General features: G+C 32.5%; 2 protein-coding genes across 5 annotated transcripts in view; one reads left to right on the forward strand and one right to left on the reverse strand.

The window, feature by feature from the left end:
* LOC140439914 (1-acylglycerol-3-phosphate O-acyltransferase Pnpla3-like) overlaps nt 1-5,346 on the reverse strand; it is a 103,565-nt gene extending 98,219 nt beyond the window's left edge. For all 4 annotated transcript variants that reach the window (XR_011950753.1, XM_072530087.1, XM_072530085.1 and 1 more), the window contains exon 1: nt 5,032-5,346. Coding sequence is in view for 3 of the 4 variants with exons in the window: in XM_072530087.1 (XP_072386188.1) it covers nt 5,032-5,191 (160 nt within the window). In the remaining variant the exon portion in view is untranslated. The remainder of the gene's footprint in view (nt 1-5,031) is intronic.
* The window catches only part of LOC140439915 (transketolase-like), a 71,583-nt gene that overhangs the window by 20,507 nt on the left and 26,622 nt on the right, over nt 1-24,454 (forward strand). Inside the window, exon 3 of the mRNA XM_072530088.1 lies at nt 19,651-19,787. Coding sequence (XP_072386189.1) covers nt 19,651-19,787 — 137 coding nt within the window. The remainder of the gene's footprint in view (nt 1-19,650; nt 19,788-24,454) is intronic.

Genomic DNA, 24,454 nt, shown 5'->3' on the forward strand with positions numbered 1-24,454 from the left:
AATTTATAAAAATAAAATTAAGTGAAACCCAGGTAACTTTTTTTGTTTGAACTTTTAAAGTAAAAATAGACATTTTTTCATTAATAATTGCTTTCGTACAGGTTAAGAAATTGTAATAATTAAAATTGTAGATGATAGGGTATGGCTAAACTGTCACATTAATTGTTCTCAGTTTGTGGTGAGACAACAATAAATATTTAATTTTTTCCCTAAACCATTTTGTTTATTTCTCTTAACTAACTCTCTAACCCTTTTTTGTGTTTTTAGGAAGGAAGAGCCTTTTCTTCCATCCAGCAGGAAGATTCTTCAAAGCGGCGTCCTTAGTTTAAATAGCTTGAAAACCTTCTTGTGTTTTGTTTGTCCAGGAGATTTATGTAAGTACCCCTTTGTTTCATTTTTGGTAGTTACCCCATTCCAGCCTCCTTGCCATTCACTTATCCACTGCCCAGTTCTCCAAATTAACCCTGAGTGGCCATTAGCAACAGTTTCGTTTTATTTTGCTTGCCCTATCTCCACCCCAATAATTTCTGTCCCAAATTTTCAACCCACTATAATAATACCCTATAATCGTTACAACTTCTACAAAAATGTATTTAAACTAATATCTATTTTAATCCTTTGAAGATAGTTTATGGAATGGAACGTCAAAAATTACACATATAAAAACCAACTAATAAAATTAATTAAAATTAAGGAGACGAAACAGTTAGAATAATAAAATTTTAGGCAGCTCGCCATGCAATGTTAGACCTTTTTTTCCTCTAACTCGACTACAATACCTTCTATAGAATAGATAAAAGTATGAACAAAAACGGTCTGAGAAATCATTCAAAACCTAAATTCGATTGAAACATGGACTGGAAGAGTTTGTTGTTTGAAATTCTATGAAGAAAAATAGTTATTTATATGACAATATTTTTTGTTACATATTTTTGTAGATAAATCGACAATTCAGTGTCGTAACTAATCAGTGAGTTAACAAGGTCATATGATGCCTTCATCCGGCCCTGGTTTTCAGTATATTTCCGCAGTTTTACAACAATAATTGCACATCCTTCCAACTATAGTTTAGGTACAATTCACTTGAAGTTTTCATTTAACAAAGGAACACATTTCAAAGTTAAGTTTCTTACTTTTATTGGGAGGTGTGTAATACATTTTAATAGTGGGGCAACCTTTGCAATTTAAAAACATTTTGACTATTTTCCACTATTTACTTAAACCAGAGATATTTCCCAAATGTCTTAAGGCCGGTTTTCACGCTACGTCTTATTGTACGTTTTGTTGGATAGGACAAATCCTATACAATAAAACGTGGCATGTAAACATCAAAACGTACGTCTTGTGGAATCGAAATGAAATCCAAGGTCAGATCGTAGAAATGATGGGAGAAGCATAGTTTTGCGAGAACTGATAGGATAAAACGGTACGTGAAAATAGATGTTCAGACAAGTCGTCCGATCTTGAATTATTTGATGACTATTTAGTTCCACTGCAGTTCGTTTCATTTTTCCCAAAAAAAAGCCTAATAATGTCAGATTTGCGGCAATGTACCCACGATTTTCTCGGGGAATTTATTGAATTGTATAAAAGTTTTTAAGTAGTTATGTTTTAAAACCAAGTAGATTGCATTACAAGTTTCAGGAATTATTTGTCTTAACGCTGGTTTGGATATTATGATTGTGAACTCCAAGTCCTTGAGGCTGCGTCCTGTTGTAAGATATCTGAGAGTTGCTGTGAGTCTTTCATGGGGTGAATAGCTTTTCTCATGAGGTGTCTTATTTCAATATGTATGGTGTTACCAACTCTAGCAATTGACAATAGGCTGAGGTGTCCATTCGCAAATAATTGCGCCAGTCATCTGGTTCGCCTCTTTTAGTAAGGAGACGTGGAAATACTGGCTTCTTTTTATAAGCCCACTCTCTTGACCATCTTGTCTTTTCCCTCTTCATCCCCTTTTTCCTCAGTCGTAATATCTTTATAGTTGAAAAAATAAAAGAAAGCAGCCGTGTTTCCTCCATAATAAAAAAAACACTAAACAAACTTCACACAACTCTGACTCTGAATTAGAAATGAGGTAGAAAACGGAAGGAAAAACGTAGTGTGTATACACTGGACAAAACGTACATTTTGTCGTTTTTGACGTTTTATATGACCCACAAAACGTACAATAAGACGTAGTGTGAAAACGGGCCTTTAGAACAAAATTTGATCCTCGAATTGTTGACTGGAAACAAATATTTTGAGAAAAAAAGGAAATTTGTCACATATGTAGATCAATTATTCAGGTGTAGAGTTAAAATTATTCTGAGTTCTGGTTATTGATATATTTTTAGACTTTTCGATATTTTTATTAACTTCTGCTTCTCTTGTATGTTTCATTATTTTTTGGTTCAGCTACATTTTCCTTAATCTTTCAATTCTAACTTCGTCGGTATATCCAAACAGAGTTTTTTCTGATTTTGATGATACCAATACATTTTCCTGATGAATATACCGATCCTTTTATTATAATCATTGAATCGATAAGTAGGTACTACCTATCTGTTATACCATGCGGTCCATATGTATGGAATAAATTCATTTTTAGCGTTATTGTGTAATATGTGAAAAAAACCTGCAACAGGTCGATTTTTATTCTTGAATTGACAATTTACTGTATGAAAATATTCTCCCCCTCCAGCACCCCCTTTGAGTTATAAGCACCCCCTCGAAAAATTTAAATAACAAAGGGGATCGTATGGCACCTTACTAGAAAGGGATTTTAGTCCTCTGTTCAGAAGTATAAAGTTTTTAAGTTTGGTGTAATCATCACCGAAAAAACCGATTTTTAAGATGTAAAATTTTGATAATGTCTCTATCGCAAAACTTTAGGTCAAATGAAGATAATATTATCACATAATATTTAGAATGTATTTTTCAATGTACTTTACAATTAAATTAAATGTTCAAAATGACCACCATTCACTTCTTGACAATAACCGAGGCGATTTTGAAATTCTCGTACAACAATTTGTACGATCTAAGGGTTATTTTGTTCATTTCTTCCGTTATTCTAACTTTTAATCAACAATACTGTTTGGTCTATCAAAATATACTTTAGATTTTAAATAACCCCATAAAAAGTAATCGAGATGAGTCAAATCGGGGGATCTAGCCGGCCATTCGATTGTTCCATGTCTTTCCGTCCACCTATTAGGAAAAACCTCGTTTAAATAATTTCTAACTGTACGTGTAAAATACGGTGGAGCTCCGTCTTGTTGGTAGTAAATAGATCGATTTATCTCATTTGGATGATTAACATCAGGAAAAAATCTTTTCTTGATGTAGGCACTATCAGGCAAGTTAATCAAAAAATCTAGATAAACCTTACCATCAACTGTGCCCTCAAACAAATAAGGACCAATAATTTTATTGTTAATGAAACCAGCCCAAACGTTAACTTTTTTAGGATATTGCGTGTGAGTCTCACACACCCAATGAGTGAATAATGGTGGTCAAGTTGAACATTTAATTTAATTGTAAAAATCAATTTTCTCAGTTAAGATTGTACAAACTCAAAAAATTATTTTGCTTTATATTGCTGAACAGAGGACTAAAATCCCTTTCTAACAAGGTGCCACATGACCCCCTTTGTTATTTGAAATTTTCGAGGGGGTGCTTATAATTCAAAGGGGGTACTGGAGGGGAATAATATTTTCATATTGTAAATTGTCAATTTAAGAATAAAAATCGACCTGTTTCAATTTTTTTTCACATGGTACATAATAACGCTAAAAATGAATTTATTCCATACACATGGACCGCATGGTATATCGGTTTATATTTTCTTTTATATATTTGGTCCAATATTTTGTTTTTTAATTTTTTAGTTTTATTATTTATAATTTAAAATTACTTTGTTCTTGATGCTGACTTATTTGTTGTCGATACTCTTGTATTATGCAGTTTTTTGACATTATATTTCCACATTTTATACCCTAAAATTGTTTTGTTTGTAACACAGAAGTTGTGCGAACTTATTTCCTCTATAACACTATTTTTTATTTATAACCTGTATTTAACTGAATTTAATTTAAACATATTGCCTATTATGTTCATTTTTTTCTGTGGGTTTACTTCCTTTTAGTATTCTTTTCAGCATTCTTTTTCTTTCTATTTTAATCATTTTTTGACTACTTAGTCTCTAAATATATTTATCCCGCAAAAATGTTCTTTTGCCTTGAGGTTTCACAACGTGCCGATTAATATTTATAAAACGTCCTTAATTTTATTAATTTGTTAATTCGATATTCTGTATGTGTATGATTGTTAAATATAATCTCCCGTTTCTTGTTATTTTCTCTTCATTATTCTTATTTTAAATAAGTATTTTGGTTTGGTGCGTTACGCAAAAGTCGCGTCCTTGGATTACATTTAAATAATATCACAATATGATGCGTTATAAATAAAATTAATAGCTTCTTTAAGTTTTTAAGAAGATTAATCCAAACCAGAATGTTGTAAAAAGTACAACAAACATGCTGCACCATTGTCACAAATTATAGATGCAGATAAATGAGATGATAGAATTTTAAAAGAAAATGTCTTGATGTGTTAAAAAAAAAGACTTTTTTGGTATCTATATACGTTTGACTCGCAGCTCTTAAGAATCTGAAAATTGTATATTATAATATAGGTACGGATTCTGCGTTACTTCTTTTTCACAGATTTGCGTGCCCAGCTATACCAAAAAAGGTCTATTTTGAAAGACTAGTGCAAGTGGAAACTGGCTATAAAAACCATGGTATAGGTATAGGTAAATGGTCTGTCTTAAAAAAATTAAAAAAAAAACTAGTTAAGACCTGGTAAAAAATATGGGTATAAGATGTCATCAAAAGGTTTTTAAATTAAAAAGAATATCAAGACATTGGCTATTAAGTATAGAGATACACACACTTTAATGATAAGTAGCTTTGCTCTCAGGATTTTGTATATCGAACATGATCAGCGCATTTTCAATATAATTAATGTTAAATAGAGAATACTCACCAATAGGAAGATCACAGATCAAACAGCATGCAGCAATTGCTCCCGCTGATGCCCCCGAAATCTTGTCCAATAGTAAATGGGGCGCATATTTTCGAAAACAACAGGCAACTCCGACATGGTAGATACCCAAGAAACCACAACCGGCAAAAGATAAATTCATATTCCTCCGAAATCCGATTCAAGAGTCTTTTCGGTCGATATAAACAACAAACGTCACTTTTAAACAACAGATTAAGTCGTAATAAATAAACAATTGGATATATGAGTATACTGCGTATAACCGTTCCACTCCTATCGTATCTCGATTCGATTTGAATTAAGTGGGTAACTGCGAATGTATTTAAAGTTTGCTCAGTAAATAAGCGTAGTTGCCATCATCGATAATCATTTCTCTAATTGCCGGAAAATTTTTGGAACAAGTTTGGATTTTATCAAGTGTGAATAGGAATATTTATGTGGTTTTGTGTAAAACTTTCTACTTTTTAGATATTTTTACATAATAGCTGATAGTATAGGTTTCTAGGCGTTAGGTTATATTTAGCCTTTGAGATCTCTACCACAATTGTGTACGAGAAGCTGTAGACTTTTTCTATTTTAGAAAAAGTTTATCCATTTTAACCGTTTAGCCAAAATAAAAAACTATTAACTAACTATACCTTGCAACCTATATCATTTTATCAAAATAAACATGAATTTTAATGGTATTAAGACAACTACAAGATATTTGTCAATAACATATTTTAAAAAGAATATAGTGAGACATCTAGTGACAAACAATGAACACTCGATTAAAAAAAAAACAAATACTTTCATCACGTTATTGGAGTTAAAACTGACGGAAGTAAAACTGTTGTAAGAAGAACAATGAAGAACGTGAGCGTCAATATGTAATGAAAAAAAATAAAAAGGTGCGAAAACTGTTTATTTCTGCATTACGATCATTGGTTTCATTGATCAAAGTTCCCAAGTACTGATATTTTTCTACTTGTTCTATCACGTTACCATTAATTGTCAATATGTGGTATATATTTTGTGGTCTTACAAAACAAAAGTGACGAAAAAACGCGTTCCTGTCTAACTCCTCTACAGATATTCATTTCTTTTGAGTGGTGCCCATCAATTTGCACTATGAGACTGTGGTTCCAATATAATGTTTGGATTATCTTTATGATTTTATTGTCAATTGGTTATTCATAAGTATTAATAATAGCTTTTCATGTCTTATTCTATCGAAAGCTTTTTGATGACAAATAGTCCTTCTCGAGTATCCATTTGATTTCCGACTGCGTCTCACTAATATCCAACTTTTCATAGATTGTATTATGTATAGATTCTATTATGTAAGAAAGATTCTAGAATGGCGACCAAGGCAAGAGGCATATCGAAGCAGAGGACGACCACCGACTAGATGGACGGATAATATCAAGCGCATCACCACAAACTGGATGAAAGAAGCTCAAGATAGAAATAGGTGGAAAATTTTACGGGAGGCCTACGTTCAGCAGTGGACAAATATAGGCCAATTGATGATGATTATGTATTACTTTAAGTCGTACTTTTAAAATATAACTCATGAGATTCAGTATCGATAGTCAGAGCACTCTTGCTGCTTGTTTTTTAGGGATGACTATAAACGCTTACTTCAGTTGATCTTGAGGTATTATTTTCACATAGTACAACGTGTTGAATAAATCTGCCAATACTTCCAAGTTATCCTCTTCCACTAGTTTTAACAGTTCTACTGGTAAAAATTTTTGAATAAAATCCTTTATAAAAAGGTATATAAAAAACCCAGTTGGGCTAAGTTGCATTGACAAAACGTTTTCGGAATAAATATTCCATCATCAGTGTCAAGTTAATACATGGATGTAGCCACTAAATATGTGGGTAAAAACCTTTTAAAATTATTAAATAAGATTTGATTTACATTATGTCTAATTTACAGTTAAGATGTTAAAGTTACCGTTGGATTGGTAACATGGCGACATATGACTCTACATTAGTTGCGAGTCCTGAGACGGTATGTCTACGAGGACTTTGTCAAAGCAACTGTTGCTTTGACAAAGTCCTCGTAGACATACCGTCTTAGGACTCGCAACTAATGTAGAGTCATATGTCGCCATGTTACCAATCCAACGGTAACTTTAACATCTTAACTGTAAATTAGACATAATGTAAATCAAATCTTATTTAATAATTTTAAAGGGTTTTTACCCACATATTTAGTGGCTACATCCATGTATTAACTTGACACTGATGATGGAATATTTATTCCGAAAACGTTTTGTCAATGCAACATAGCCCAACTGGGTTTTTTATATACCTTTTTATAAAGGATTTTATTCAAAATTTTTTAATATATGGTATACAGCCAAATACAGGAACTTTGTTTCCTTGTGGAGTTCTACTGGTATTTCATCTAATCCAGCTGTCTTATTATCTTTGGAGTTTTTTATAGCATATTTTATTTCATCTATCGTGATCGTCTGTCTCTCTTAAGAACTTAATTCTTGTATCTCCTGCATTTCACCTCTTTCATTTTTGAAAAGTTTTCTGACGTACCCTTCCCAATTTCTTGGATAAATCTATTTACAGTACTCATTTTTTGTCTTTTACGCGTCCTTGCTATCTTTTCTACCCATTCCAGTCACTTCTCTTAATTTTTGTGCATATTTCTCATTTTTATATTTTATTTCTAGTTCCTCTATCTCTTTACATTGTTTCATCTAATACATTTCCTTAGCTGATTTTTTCCTTAATTATTCGTTGTCTTTCTTTTTACTTTTGTAGATTTTTCCCTTTATATTTCCTTTTTTCTTCCATCTGTAGTAGTATTTCTTCTGTCATCCATTGTTTTTTAGCCTCTGACCTGTGTTGTGTCAAATTTTCTTGAGCTGGTTTCAGTAATATGTTTTTTTATATTATCCCACTTTTATTTACATCCATAATTTGTTTGTTGTCAGTTAGTGTTTTTGAATATTAACATTCAAATTATTTTTTAATTCGTTTTTTATTTCTTCTTTTTCTTATATTAATTTTTGGTTCTTGTCTTCTGAGTTTAATTCTTTTTAATTTTGTATTTATGACAGCCACTAACGGATTGTGGTCTTAGTTAACATCTGCTGCAGGATAAGTTTTAATTGAAGTTATAGAGTTTTTAATATCTGCTATTTACAAGTATAAAATCTATCTGTTTTAGTTTTAATAAACTTCATAACAATTAAATAAAATAAAATACTTATTTCCAATTTTTCCCTAGAAACCTTTTATTTTATTCCTGCGAACATGTTTGATTGTTAAATAAAGTTTATTTTAAATTACAAAATAACAACTTAATGAGATATATATATTTAATAAATAGTTATAATTTTTTAGATCAAAAAGCTAGAATTATTAAGAAAATAATAAGAATAATAACTTTAAAATATATTATATAGGTACTTAATATATACTTAAAACATGTTATCATGGAGGATCATTATGGGGGATAAAATAAATATTATCAGCACAAGAGCTTCTACTCGTATAACCACAAACATCAGTGGAGGCCAACAGGTTTGTTTAATAGAATTATGGAAGTGGCACAAATGCCAAACGAACGGAGAAGCAGTATATCAGTATATGTTTACAAAAATAAGGAAGATATACAATGCATAAACATGAGGGCCGTAAAACTCTGCCATATACTATCTAAACGAATGATCTTCACTAATACCATTGACAAAATTTCAAGTTTCTCGAAATGTTCTGTTATGGGCGCTCAATAAGAAAGGAGTTTCCTGAGAGTATGTATGTGAAGATTGTAAGAGACACGATCTTAGTCCTTATTTATTATCATTAGAGTTGCAACAGATAATAGGATAACAGGGAATCTACAAGGTAACATTACATGACGTAGTATTAATAGGTATGATGACGTTGTGTAATATTGAAAGATATTTAGAACTCGATTATTTAGAACAAAATGTAGAATAGTGAAGATAAGCTCTTAAAATTTAGTACTTAGGACAAAAACAGAGTATTTCCAATTTTCATTTGAAAATGTAGTTTCTACAAATAAAAGGATCACTTTGGATGGTGAAATGATTGTGAAAAGTAATAGTTTTATAAAACAATAAAACACTGAAAGCTTTTGTTTTCAAAAATTATACAAAATTGATTATAATTTTCATTCTTTATCACTACCTGAAGAGTGCCTTTCTCAAGTGATCTATTTTTGGTATGCGTTTACAATTTATAGTTTTTAACAGAATAAGTTGAGGAGGGGAGAACTGGTTGTCTCAGGTTGGTCATTCAGAATTATGTTTGTATTTTTTAATTTGTTAATTTTGGAAGCGAAGAATTAAAAATTTATCATTAAAAGAATTATTATGGTCTAGAAGGTGAAGTGGTTATGTAGAATCTGTTTTTTTGTTACTGAAAGGCCTTTTATGTTCTGCTATACGTTTGATAAAAGTTTTACCAGTTTGACCGACGTAAGTTTTTGGGCAGTCGCCACATTTAAGTTTGTATACATCACTGTGTAAGTGCTTGAATCATAACTGTGTAAGTGAAGTGGTCGAAACCATCACTTATGTAATAGTTTTAATTAATTAAGATCGGTATTATAGAGTAATTGGGAAATAGATGGGGATGCATGCAGTAGGGTTAGGGCGGGATGGAAGAAGTGAAAGGAAGGTAGTGGTATGTTGTGTGATAGAAAGACTCCAAGGAAACTGAAACGAAAATTCTGTAAAAAACTCCCATAAAACCAGCTATGATGTGCAAAACCGATTGTTAAGGGGTTTTAAAGAGAAACAGGGACAGCTAATGCATGTAACGGAAATGAAACTGCTTAGATTGACGGGTGCAAGTACAAAAAAAAGGATAAAATTAAGAATGAGTATGTTATAGGAAGTCTAGAGCTTCCACCAATTGATTCCAAAATGGGATAGCAGAACCTTAGGTAGGACATGTCGGTAAAGGGGATTGATGTGGGTATTACCCAAAATAGAAACTTATGGAGATATGTAATTAGGGAAGCCAACTCCTCAGAGGGATAAAGGCAAATAAAATGATGAGAGTGGGAACTGAAAATGATATGTAATTGTGATTCTTTTGTCCAACTAGTGAAATTAATAAAAATATAGGTTATTCGAAAGAACCGAAGAACACCGATAAATACAAGACAAACAAAAATAATAAAAGAAAGGGACCATGTTATTGGAGACCATTATTAAACAGACTAATAAAGTTATATTTGGCCAATAAATTAAAAAATATAAAAGTAATTTCTTCTATACATTTAAAGGATATTGCGGATACCTACGCAGTATATACCGCACAGCAGAATAATAAAATTGTACAATAATATAACATAAATATAATATATTTAAAGCAGCACAAATATATTGATAAAAATGTGAATATATAAAATACCGCTTATTTAAAATACTTTAGTATCTTTAAGTAACAGTGGCAACAATGGGTTATTGAATGGAATACAGCAAGTAGTTCTTCCGCTATGTAAGAGCGAGATAGAAAGATGAGCAATGACGTTCCACAACGAGGAAACATCAACATCGTTACGTCACCGACCTATGCGTCGTTACTATTGGTGAAAAAATGGTGGTGTGGTGCTTACCATGTGGTAGAGCTTAAATCTATTTTGAATGACTGTAATGACAATTGTTAAATTTATACCTACTTTAAATTTTTTAATACGGTCAGTACCGTTGCAGCTTAGGGTTATTTTCCAGGTAGATAAATGATAAATGCAGTACAGGAGTGGGTCATGAGGCAATGTAATGGAATTTTTAAAATGTGTAAACGGAGAAAATTACATGATTAAATATTAAATAATTCAAAACATGCTAAGATACCTTTACTACAATTAAAAGACAATTATCTTTTTACAAAGATTTTATTTTTCCATTTCCCATAAGAAATTTAAAAACCATCTTTCGAACTGTATTATTTATATATATATATATATATATATATATATATATATATATATATATATATATATATATATATATATATGCCATCCTAAATTAAGAAGATTTTTATGATAATATCTGGTATTACCCACTATTAAAACAAAATAAGATATAACAAATGTAAATATATAAACAAATAAACGATATACTTAGTCAAGCGGGAAAATAACACAGTTTCTAGTAGGGTAAAGGGACCCAAGAGTACGCACGTCGTATATATTTTATATTATAAAATAAATGCTTAGGTATTAATTATCAAATAAGTAATAACTGAAATATGTAATATATTAGATAGAAAAATGCCAATAGTTTTTGACTGTAAAGTGTACCTACTCTTGGGAATACATCATCGGAAATACGCAGTAGATTTCCTAAGAGCGCGCATACCTTTTAACACTCCGAATGACGGCGTCTAAATAATAACAAAACCGCACGACGGTGGTCTATTGGTGGGACCACAAATAAGGCTATATTTTTATTTGCTAATTAGTATTTTTAAAACACAATATTTTTATTTATACTTATAGCGTATTTTATTCCATCTTGAGCTTCTTGCATCCAGTTTGGGGTGATGCGCTTGATATCGTCCGTCCATCTAGTCGGTGGTCATCCTCTGCTTCGATATGCCTCTTGCCTTGGTCGCTATTCTAGAATCTTTCTGGTCCATCTATCATCCGTTAATCTCTCAACATGTCCGGCCCAAGCCCATTTAGCCATGGCTATTTTTTCAACTGCATCTGTGACTCCTGTTCTTCTTCTTATTTCTAGGTTTGGTACTTTATCTCTGATGGTAATACCTATAATTGATCTTTTCATAGCGCGTTGTGTAACTCTTATTTTATCTATTGTTCTTTTTACCAGAGTCAGTATTTCTGCACCATATGTAAGAACTGGTAAAACGCACTGGTTAAAAACCTTTCTTTTTAAACAAACTGGGATAATAGACTTGAAAATGTTATTTAATCTACCAAGGGCAGCCCATGTGAGACCTATCCTTCTTTGTATTTTAGTTGTCTAATTATCTCGGCCTAAGCGAATCTCATGCCCTAGATATTTGTAAGCTATTACTTGGTCGATGCTATGGCTCTCAATCAGAATTTTACCGCTGACTACAAGGTTAGTCATAAATTTTGTCTTTGAGGTGTTAATTTTAAGACCAATTGTTTTTGACACTTTATAGAGCGTGTGCAGCATTTTTGTAGCTTTATTAACTCTATCAGATATTAAAACGATGTCATCGGCAAATCTTAGGTGGTTCAGATCTTCCCCATTTATATTAATTCCCATGTTATCCTCTCGTTCCATTTGCTTGAACATACATTCAAGAACAGCTGTAAAAAATTTATGGGAGATAGTATCACCCTGTCTAATTCCACGTTCTAGCATATATTTCCATATTATTAGTGTAAAATGTTTTTGCGTCGACAGCGGCAAATACTTTGATACCATATTTTTTAGGTTTAGGTGAGAGCTACACCTTCCACGAAAACCAAAAAGCATCTCATAGAGAGTTACATAGTCAGCAACGGTATAACAAGATTGACTGTTTTCTATAAGCTAGTTTATCGATTTTGAGTCTTTAGTCTCTGGTTTGTTTATTATCAAAACGTATTACTTTTAACAAAAAGCTAAATCGTCTTTGTGCCATGGTCGCTACAAATATTTCTGATCCCAGCCATCGTCTGTCAAAAATTCTTTTAAATTTTTTCGAGAGCCATGATCCAAGCTTGCTAATTATAACAAACCAATAAAAGCTCTTATTTCCGGAACAGATGTAAGTTTGACGTCGTTTTGATTTTTGTTTCTTCCAGATATCTCTCTAATATAAATATTGGTGTATTTTACTACAAGTTCAATATTTTTCATTAGAAGATCCCACGATTCAATGGGACGCATTGCGTTTTTTGGTTCATTTGTAGGTGGTGCAAATTTTTTCCATTTAGTTCCATCCTTCCCATAATAATATAATCCCCTGTCGGATTGTTCTTCATTAATTGTTTGTTCTTCAATCGTTGGTGTTGCTTCCGGGACAGAAGCCTCTTGCTCAGAGGCAGTCGGCAATAGAACTATCGAAATCATTTTCTACATCCGAAGTTACTCCTTTATATAGAGTAGTTAGACTTTGAATTTCTCTTTCATGAAATAATTGTCCTGTAAAATTGTCCTGTGTACAGTTTTATTGTCAAAAATTAATAAAAGACCTATTTACCTTAAAAACAGGATACGCAAATTGATAAATAAAACAATTAACTGCTATGTATAGTTCTCGCGAAATCACTTTATTATCAGGTCAGACGTATTTCACACGAACACGAAACCAAAATAACAACTTAGGCATATCTAAGAATTACACTGCATATTCTCAATAATAGGGGAAACCCAGCCCAGTGAATATCATCTGTATAATATTTACTTACATAGTTTTCTACGATTTACTCATCAATTTAGATACTCGAAACTAGAGTGCAAATAAAATAAATAAATAAAGTTGCTGTATATGAGAAAATTTACATAAACGAACGACGGTGGTCTATCAGGAGAAAGTAATTAAAAAAAAAATAAAACGATGTTTTTTGTAAAATATAATGTAAAATGTAGGTGTTTTTTTTTATTAAAGGTACTAAAAATCCCAACAATGTAGATTATTTATTTTTAAGAAAATCACGTTTTACGTCGTAGGCTTGGCCTGAGAGCTCTTATTAACGACAACGGTCAACGGGTCGTTTTTGACACCGTCCCGTCGGCCGTTGCTCAGTGTCTTTCAGGTTCTTATGAATGTTTGTTCACGCAACGGCAACCAACCCGTTGGTTAACTTTTCACCGTCTACGTATCCAGTCCCCCTCGGCAAGACCAAGACGTTCGACGGGCCGGTACCGTGAACCCTCAGTGAACCTTTTTAGTTTATGGAAGTGTGTTAACGGCGTTGGGCGAGCATCCGTTGTTTCAATAAATTTCTTTCTTTGTTGTCGCTAAAATATGGATTTTGATATGGAGATTTTAATAAGTGCGGTCGAAAATCGACCTGTGTTGTGGGATAAAACCACGGAAAACTATAAAAATAAGCAGCTTAATTTTACAGCATGGAGAGAAATCTGCGTGATTCTGCACGAAGACTTCGAGTCATTATCGGACAAGGAAAAAAACGATTTTTGTAAGTAAACATTTATTGATAAAGTAAGATGTTTAAAATGTTTTAAATATATTAATTCTGCCATTGCAATCTCCCTTCAGGTGACATAAAATAATCTGCGAATTTATTGCGAATATTATTGGCTGTTATATTTCCTCTTACCAAATTTGATCGGGGTACTCCGCACAGAGCAGAATCAGAGCCATCAGAAGCATTTAAATCACTTGCTATATGATTAATAATTCCTTCTTCTTTATGGATGAAATCTTGCAATAAACAGCAAGTCTTTACTATATCGACCGGTAAATCCGTCGATACATTCAGTGGTCGATGAAAAATTCGCCATTTATTCGCCATTATTCCAAATGCGCATTCAACATACCTTCTTGCTCTTGTCAGGCGATAGTTAAATGTTCTTTTTACATCATCGAGTTGATGACCACCAAAAGGGCGAAGTAAATGTTCATGTAATGCAAATGCCTCGTCGGCCACGAACACATACGGCAGTTCGCACTCAATTCCCAATTTGTTGGCAGATGGAGGTATATTAAATCTTTTGTTTATCAAACTTTTCCAAAACTCCGTTTCCTTAAATACGGCTGAATCGCATTCTTTGCCATATGCACCAACATCAATAAAAATGAAATTATAATTTGAATCTGCCACGGCCATCAACACAACTGAAAAGTAATGTTTATAGTTTAAAAACATTGATCCACTTTCTTCTGACTTTATAACTCGTATGTGCTTGCCGTCTATCGCTCCTAAGCAGAGAGAAAAATTCGATGTACTTTCAAAATTCCTCGCTATCATTAACCAGTCCTCCTCCGACGGCATTTTCATATACGTCTGACAACACTCCGACCATATTGTTTTACATACTTCTCGAACAATGTAGCTTATAGTTTGAATTCCCATTCTAAATGTGTATTGAAGGTCTGTGAATGAACATCCTGATGCCAAGTATCTGTAAAAAATAGATATATATATATATATATATATATATATATATATATATATATATATATATATTATATTATGTAAAGAATTTTATTCATTGAAGTTTTCTTTTTCAGGCAAAGAAGTTACAAAGAAGTGGAGCAACGCAAGAGATAACTGGATGAGATGTGCGAAGAAACTAAAAGAGATGAAGTCGGGTTTAGAAGCAAAGACTACCTCAAAATATAAATTTTTTGAGCAAATGCAATTCCTCCATAAAATTGTAAGTCATAGACCGACTGGAACGAATATGCCACCTACTGAACCCTCCAAAAAACCACCTGTCAGAGATGATTCTGCTGTACAAAAAAAGAGGAAGAAGACAGAAACTGCAGATGAACAACAAAGATACACGAAATGCTGGATTCTTCCAATCGTGAAGACAGCAGTCCAGTCATGTGTTTCTTCAGGGGAATTGCACCTACTGTTGAAAAGTTTAGTGATCCGGAATTCATAAATTTACAATTCGAGGTAATTTCCTCAATAAGAAACATACAACAGAGAAACATACTTATGGCACAGCATATTCCGCAGCCCCAAAGCTACCAGCCGCAGCCCCAAAGCTACCAGCCGCAGCCCCAGAATTATCAGCTCCAGAACTTTGAAAGGAACACGCCATATCAAACACAAGCATATCTTTTTCAGCACAATAGAAACCTCAGAACATTTGATCCATATCCACCCTCAACTTCGACTGCAAACTTCAGTCAAGTGAGTGAATCACAAACACCAGCACTAGAATCATCTCCTTCATTTGTAGAACAAGCTTCAATATCAGACCAGTCGTCAGTTCGCCAAAGCGACGTAGATTTCGATTTTGCAAAATCACCCACATTTCACCAATAATATTTATTTTGTATATAGATTGTATATTCTTAAATGATAAAAAATCTATTGAGTTTGTAATTTTTTTATGTTTTTTTTATAACCGAAAGTTTTTATTCTGTTAATAATAATAGCATAATTTATACATACCTTAAGGTAACAGCTAGTCGCTCAGCAGGTGCAATGGATAGCCTCATATTAGTGTCAGCACGTTTTAATTTATCATATACTATTCCTAACAATTTGCGGAAAGTTTCTTGACCCATTCGGAAGTAATTGAAGAATTTTGTTTCGTCTTTTTTCAATTCTTCGTAAAGTGTATGGAAAACACCATACTTTTCTCTTTCTAACAAAATAGGATGTATCCATATTTTTCTTTTACGCTTTTCCCGTTTCTTCTGCATTTTTTTATACAAATAATACGCTAGTATAATTTTTTGCTTTGACGACAACATGATATAACATGTATTGCGTGCACTTGTTACTTTAAAACTGACGATATTTCGGAGATTCCATACTGTCAACGGATGTGTCAACGGACGTTATTCCTTGAAATTTATGAACCGTCAACACGGGTACCCGTTTAGCATCGGCCCGTTAACCGTTGAAAAAAACGTTCGTTAACAAGAGCCCTGACAGATCACCATCGTCGAACGAAGTGTTAAAAGCACAACAGAGCAAGGAACGTTGAAATCAATGATTAATGACTTATTTGTTACATATGTTTATTCATAATAAAAGTAAAGGAAAAATATAAAATTTAGAATCTTTAATTATTACAGAAATCACAACAGAACTGACCAACTGAATAATATGTGCACGCTTTACAGTGAAAGCAATGGATCCAATCTTCATCTGGCGGTTATACAAACTATTCTATTCATTACAAACAGGACAAAATGTGTCTTTCTCTGACATTTATTTATTTATTTTCAACGGGCTGCTGCCAATAAGATTAGGATTTGATTCAATTCCGATTTATTTTTTTTTATCTTCAATACTTATTTTAGCAGATTCCGTTTTCGACAACACCTTTCTTTTTTACTTTTTAGGATTCAAACTTTTCACTACAGTGTTCTGATTTTCATTTTCACTTTTGTTTCGATCTATTTGCCTTTTAACAGCCTTCTTTTTGTTGGATTTTTTATTTAAGCTTCTACTTTTAATATCTCAAGAGTGCTCTTAAAGGGCGCACTGGTTAAAATTTCTGATTTTTGAGCTCTTTCTTCTTTTTCGAACTTCAAAACATTCCATTTTTGGTACTAGTCTAATTTCGGATGGAGACCGAATGGAAGTTGATGGCTCAACGTTGTCAATACAAAAGTTAGTTCATATTGCCGGAACTTGTTTAGCTTGATTGTCTTCTGGACCATCTTTATTAATCATTATCAATGTTAAATCAGGAACATCTATTATTTCAACTTTTCAATACTGATTGAAATTGGTGTGTTCAAAGTATCAAATTTTAACTGAGCTACTGATTTTTTTTATTGATATCCAAGGAAATTTCACGATCAACCACTTCTGATTCACCATCAAAGATTTTTTTTTGTTTCCACGAATTTCCTCCCATATATAAATAGATTCTATCTTCTTTTCGTTTTCTCTGTTTGAAGCAGATTCTGATGCTTTCACCATTAATATATCTTGTTCAGGTTGCTTTTGGGTGTATGGTCTATCACTTACGATAGAAGGAGTGAAGTTTTCTTCTGAAAATATTAGTGGGTTGAACGGACAAATTCCGATCGATTTAAAAGCGTTTACAGCTTTTTCAATTTTAGTAACTTTAATAAGCCAGCTGTCGCAAAATTTCACAATCACAATGGCCAGACACGTGGCAAACTTATAACCAAAAAACGGCATGATGTATTATGTTGGAAACAACGATCCGGCTCATCGCTATAGAGTCGCAATCTCGTTAAACACAGAAACTAATAAATCAGTTATAAGCTTCACTCCTTACTCAGAGAGAGTGATAATGGTTCAGCTGAAGACAAACATACAACAAGTTAACTTAATTCAAGTATACGCACCAACAGCGGATAAGGATGAAGAGGAGATAGAACATTTTTAAATGGAGTTAGACATAATTTTAAGATCTATTAAAAAAGAAGACATTACAATAGTAATGAGGGATTGTATTGCTAAAGTCGGGAGAGCAAAATTCGACGAATATGTTGTGGAATTTGGACTAGGTAACAGAAACGAAAGAAGGGATAGACTTGTGGATTTTTGTCAAAATGAACATTTTGCAATAATGAACACAATGTTCAAACTACCCGACAGAAGATTATACACTTGAAGATCTCCTGCAGACAACAAAGACCGCATAGTCAGAAATTAAATAGACTATATATTAGTCAAAAATACATACAAAAACTCAATTAAAGCAGTAAAAGCATACACCGGAGCAGATGTAAACTCAGACCATAACCAACTGATAGCTAGAATGCACGTGAAACTCAAAAAGATTATAATACCTAAAAATAAACCAACGCTTGATTATACAAAATTAAGAAAAAGAGAAATAGATCAAAAAGTGATCCTACAAATCAACTCAAATCTAACAGAAGTAGGAAAAGAAATCAACATCAGAAGATGTCAATGAAAAGTGGAGCAATATTCAGAAAGCATTACTAAAGGCTGCAAAAGAAAATTTAAAGCCTGAAAAGACAAATAAAAAACAGAAGTGGATGACTTCAGGAATTCTAGCATTAATGGAAGAGAGGGGACAAGCCAAAGGGAGAAATGGGCCAAAATATCAAGAACTACAAAGTAGAAATAAAGTTAATTTCAAATAACAGTTTTAACAATTTTAAATAAATTTAAAATTGAATACAATTTAGAATTTAGAATTGATTACAATTATAATTTATTCAATTTTCAATAATGCTGGCTTCTGTCATTTTAGACAACTACCGTAAATTGCAGTGACTGATTTGTTCCGACATCTGTCCTAACATGTCAATGTTATCATTTTTATCAGTTTTTATTAACAGGTCCTCGAAGACACTTTGTCTCAGGACCAAGTAACCGATGTAGAGCCATACGTTGTCATGTTACCAATTCCAACGGTAACTTAGACATCTTAATTTTTAATAGTATATAATGTAACATATTTGTAAATTTATATCATTTAAAGGGTTTTTACCCATATATTTTAGTGGCTCACAGCATGTGCACTTTGTAAGTATTAACCACATTTTGCATAACCTTAGTCAACATTTTAAACCTTACGTTCTTTTTAATTAAAGTGGTTAATTACTTTCAGGTTACACTGATGATGGAATTTACATTCCGAAAACATTCTGTATTTGTATTATAGCCCGTTTGGGTGTTTTATTTATACCTTTTACTAAAAATTTTGAAATAAAGATTTTTAAATTTGTCGAGATATACGTCAAATTTTTGTTACCTATATTTCAGATCGAATGGGTATTTATATTATATTAAATAAATTCCTTCTGTGAAATGTACACTGTTTTTGGTTTACAACTGGTTTATAACCCCTGACATTTTAGCGTGCTGTCAATAATAAATAAAGTTCAAATCTAATTGACACATGAACTGAATCTATATAAATGTCATTGTATCCTTTGTTTGTGTTTTTGCTTTTGACAATGTCATTTTTAATCAGTCTAATTGAAAGAAAAATTAACCGATTTTATTTTTTTAAATTTAAGGTGACAGGATATATTGAAAACATAGCAAAAACACAAAAACGGATAAAAATGAGTGAGACAAGTGTACAAAATTTGAAAAATATCGCTATTAAAATTAGAATAAGTAGCGTAGAGACTACAGCTGCAGCAAAATCTGGGTAAGTGTGTATAAATCATTATAATTTCCAAATGTGTATATTTTATTTGTTTAAAGTACAGTAAGTTTTTATATTAATAAGCAAGTAGCTCTATAAGTAACTTAGCTTTACACAATTCAAATCATAATGAATGATTTTAAATGCCAAAAAAATTTGATTTTAAATTTTAAATTAAGTATTATGAAATTAATTTACAATGAAGAAAGCTCTAATTTGCACATAGTTCTTTCTATATTAACTTGTAATTGATGTTCTAGATTTAGGGTAAGAAAATAAAAAAAAGTGCCGAAGCAAACTCACTGTTTTGGGTAAGGGTCAACTCACAAATACGGGTTAACTGGAAATGGGCTGATTTTCAAAAAAATGCTCAGTTGTTATTTCTTAGGAATCTAGGTTTCCAGTAGTTGCTCGGGACTCACAATACTGATATGCTCTCGATAAATTAGATACAGAAATACTATCATTTATAAACTTAATTCAGATCCATCCGCCTTTCCAATATATAAAAAATTACATAATTTTTTGACAAAGCAGTGTGCATCTAGCTCTTGAGACTGTTTATTCATTTCCATCCCATTTCTCCAAATAGTCCACCATTTGTTACCACCAAGGTAGTCAAATCTAATTTTAATAAACCCAAAGAAGTTATGTCACACATATCCTAAGTTTCTTCTACTAAACCGGATAGTGAAGCTTGTATTAAAAAAAAAATCAAAAGTTTTGAATGATATGAAACTTTTTAAGCCAAAAGTCCAAAAGACGGTCACCCAATTTCCTTCAGTTAATAAAAGCAGTATCCGCAGATCATTGACAATATTATAATCTTTCTTTTGATAATACAAACGTATGCAAACGTTGATTCGATTGATTTCAGGATTATCACCAACGATCCTGTCTGCACTGAACTATCCATTTGGTCACAATTTACTTATATCCATGATTTCATCGAATTCATTTGTGCAATTATCTTTTTAGCCACATTCACCCAAAATTTATAGATTGCAGGCTCTTATTGGCACCAGTTAGCACCTCCTTCAATCAATGCCAGTCGGAAAGAATTTATTCAAGCGATACCCCAGGTATCTAACATACCAGTTCCACACCTTTTGTAATGCTTCTGAATGAGAATATGCTGTCATAATTTATTTTTTGTTTGACTGTGGAGCAAACCGATTTTTAATTGTCAACGTCAAAACGACACCAATAAAAACATTGTCAATTCCTCGACTAGAGCTATGCGTTGCAGTCTTGTTAACTATAGTCCAGTCAGGTTAGACGAAAAAAAGGCCGAACCTTGCATTTTATATATGAAAATAAAAAAGAAGAACTATTTTTGCTCAATATCTCCGCCATTTTTAACTTTTCGAAAAAAACATTTATTTGTTACAAATTTTTTTGGTGCGGTCGATATTTTCCGAGTTAAGAGGGGGAAAATAGTAGAAGAGGAGGGAAGCATAATTATCGAATTATCTCCTACATTATTTACTTTACGGCATAAATGTACATAAACAAAAATGGAGATAATTATATTTTATACAATTATGGTTTCTTTCATTTTTTTGCTAAAATTAATATTTGATTATCGTATATATGCGGTAAATGCGCAGGCGTAAGAGCTTGTGTCGATTGGTGATATAGGAATATGGATGGTGAATGTGTTAGTTTTTCATTTATCTTTGCCTGTATTCGATTATGGAAGTAGATGTTTTCGATAGTACCAGTGTAACAAACAAAATGTTAGAATAATTTACCGCAAATCTGTCTTAAATCAGTCGTTAGAGCATCACCGAAAAAGGCTAGTGAAAAATAGTGCGCTGACTATCATACCGTTATTCTTATGATAATGGATTGTGGTTCCATAAATGTTGTATTCTGGCTTACAGTGCTCTGGAGTGCTATTCAGTACTTTGGAACTGCTTTAGTCGTTTAGACCTACTAACGTTCATATATTTTGTTTTGGCTTTATTAATTTTTAGGCCACTGTTTTCTGCAGATTTTTCTATTAGATTTAATGCTTCTATCATATTTTTTCTGTTTTTAGCTATGAAATCAACGTCGGCGTCGTCAGCAAATGCTAGTATTTGTACACTTTGTGTTATTATTGATCCTCTCGTGTTGACTTTGGTTCTATTATTTTTTCTAGGTTAACGTTAAATAAGATGCAGGATAAGGCGTCTCCTTGGCGTACTCTTCTCTCTTAGTTTAGATTTTATCCGTTAATCCATTTTGGATTCTGATTTTGCTCTACACTCTAATTTATTATTTCTTTGATAATCATAATCAGTTGCATTGATATCTTAAGCTTTGTTAGTCTTTGGATTAGGAATTTTATATTGATATTATCATAGACGCTCTCCAAGTCAATGAATAGGTGGTGCTTGTCTATATATCAAATTAGTAATTTTTTAGGATTTGCCTCAGTGTAAAAATTTAACTTATTCTTGTTTGTCTCTTATTGATTTTTTAATGTTTTAATTAAATTTTTGTCGTATCTGTATGGTAGCCCATATCTGACACGTACTAATATTGTACGCGTAATATGCGGCATAGTTCTGACGGCAAGATAGACAGCAATGCTCAATTTCAAGTTTATTCTTGTTAAAATTCTAAACCACGTGAAATAGTGTTGGAATTTTGAGGTTATTTTTCATGGTAAAAACGTTTTTTACGGCGAGAAAAAATTGAAATTCATTGTATTGTGATATTAAATCTCTTCTCAGGTGAGTACTAAAAATCATGAATGTTGAAAGTCTCTCGAAAAGCCTAAAAAGGGTTTGTCCTATATATGGTACACTATGAAGTTAAAGACTCATTAATTATTTTTGTAGATATGGAATCGAAGCTCTTTTGTGGTACAAGTAGTGCAGTTGAAATACCAGAGAGTACTAATGGTGAATAATCAGATCTCTCCGATGAATATGGCACAAATAAGATGATATTGTGTCAAGATAGTGACAACGAGGAGCGTGAAGATGTACCAAAAAATGTCAACGAAACTGTCATTCCTGCCAAATCCTTAGATTCCTCAGATTATTTTTGTAGATATAGATCCGAAACTCTTTTATGGTACAATCAATGCAGTTCGAATACCAGATAGTACTAATAGTGAAGAATCAGATCTCTCCGATGAATAGGGCATAAATGAGATGATATTGTGTCAAGATAGTGATAATTAATAGTGAAAGGTAATCTGACAAGATCAGAAAATGATACAAAATTTACTGGTTCTGAAAATTTACCTTCCTCGATTAGAAACTCTGGTTCAATTTTTTAATTTTCTCTTTCCTGATAGTCTTATAGAGCATATCACAGAACAATTAAATTTAAACATAGTGCAACAACGTCCAGATAAACCAGCTAATATATAAAAATACGAAATAGAATAATTTACAGGAATTACTATTTACATGTCGATAATTCAATATTGGAATGCCAATATTGGTCACCGAGCAGTTAGCAATGTGATGAGCTGTAACAGATTCGAAGAAATAAAACGTTTCTTGCATTTAAATAACAATATGATATGATTGAAAATGATCAGCCTGGACATGCGAGGTTATTCAAAATCAGATCTGTTCTAAGCCAAATCAAAGAACGGCTACTCATAGTTTCGAAAGAAGAATTTCTAGCAGTAGACGAACAGATTGTACCAACAAAAACGCGAAGCCAACTAAAGCAGTATAACTGAAACAGACCACATAAGTGGGGCTTTAAAACCTTTGTGCTGAGTTATATTTTGGGATTTAGCTATAACTTTGATTTGTTTGCTGGTTCCCAAAGTAATATTGTACCTCCAGGAGCACCAAATCCTAGTATGAGCAGCAACGTGGTTGTCAAATTAGCAGCTTCGATACCAAAACATCATTACAAGTTGTTTTTTGACAATTGGTTCACAAGCATACCTCTTATGATATATCTGATCAAAGAGGGCATTTTACTTTTGAAAACAGTACTGGAGTTATGGTGCCAGCTGAGAAAAAAATGAAGAAGCGCGGCAGAGGTCATATGGTAGAGAAAATAGCCAATATAGAGAAAGTGGACGTCATTGCCAGTGTCCTGGTTTGTCAACATATTCTGGAAGTGAACCAAAGGGAGAAAAACGAAGATTTTTCAAACAAAAAATACACATAAAATAATACCTTGTCCTAACAGTCTCATTATCTACATGGAAAGCGTAAATCTCCTTGATTCCATGTTAGGATTTTATCGTATAAAAATCAGGTCGAAGAAATATTATTTAGTAATATTTTTTCATTTTTTCAAATTTGATTTACCCCTTTTGGATATCAAACTGGAAATAGCCGATGCTCTATGCAAAGCGAGAAAACCAACTAAATAGAACAGAGTAGAAAGACCGTCAAGTAGTAGCCTTCAGCAAATTTACTAGTATAAACGAAAAGGGATCCACTAAAGAAATACCCCAAGAAGACATCCGTAAAGATGAGTATGATCCTTTTCCCTATTGGGATAAAGTAAAGTAAAGTTCGTGTAACCTTCTGGCTAAGGTCTTGTGTTAAGTGCTACGGTTTTCAGGTCGCGCAAGCGCTCCTAACATTACCTAATTACTACTTTCGTAGCTGGGACCGACGGTTTTACGTGCCCTCCGAAGCACGGTGCTTAATATCCCCAATACTTATATACGAATGTGAATCTTGGACCTACGACAA

Source organism: Diabrotica undecimpunctata, chromosome 4 (assembly GCF_040954645.1).
Source record: "Diabrotica undecimpunctata isolate CICGRU chromosome 4, icDiaUnde3, whole genome shotgun sequence".
Taxonomy (NCBI): domain Eukaryota; kingdom Metazoa; phylum Arthropoda; class Insecta; order Coleoptera; family Chrysomelidae; genus Diabrotica; species Diabrotica undecimpunctata.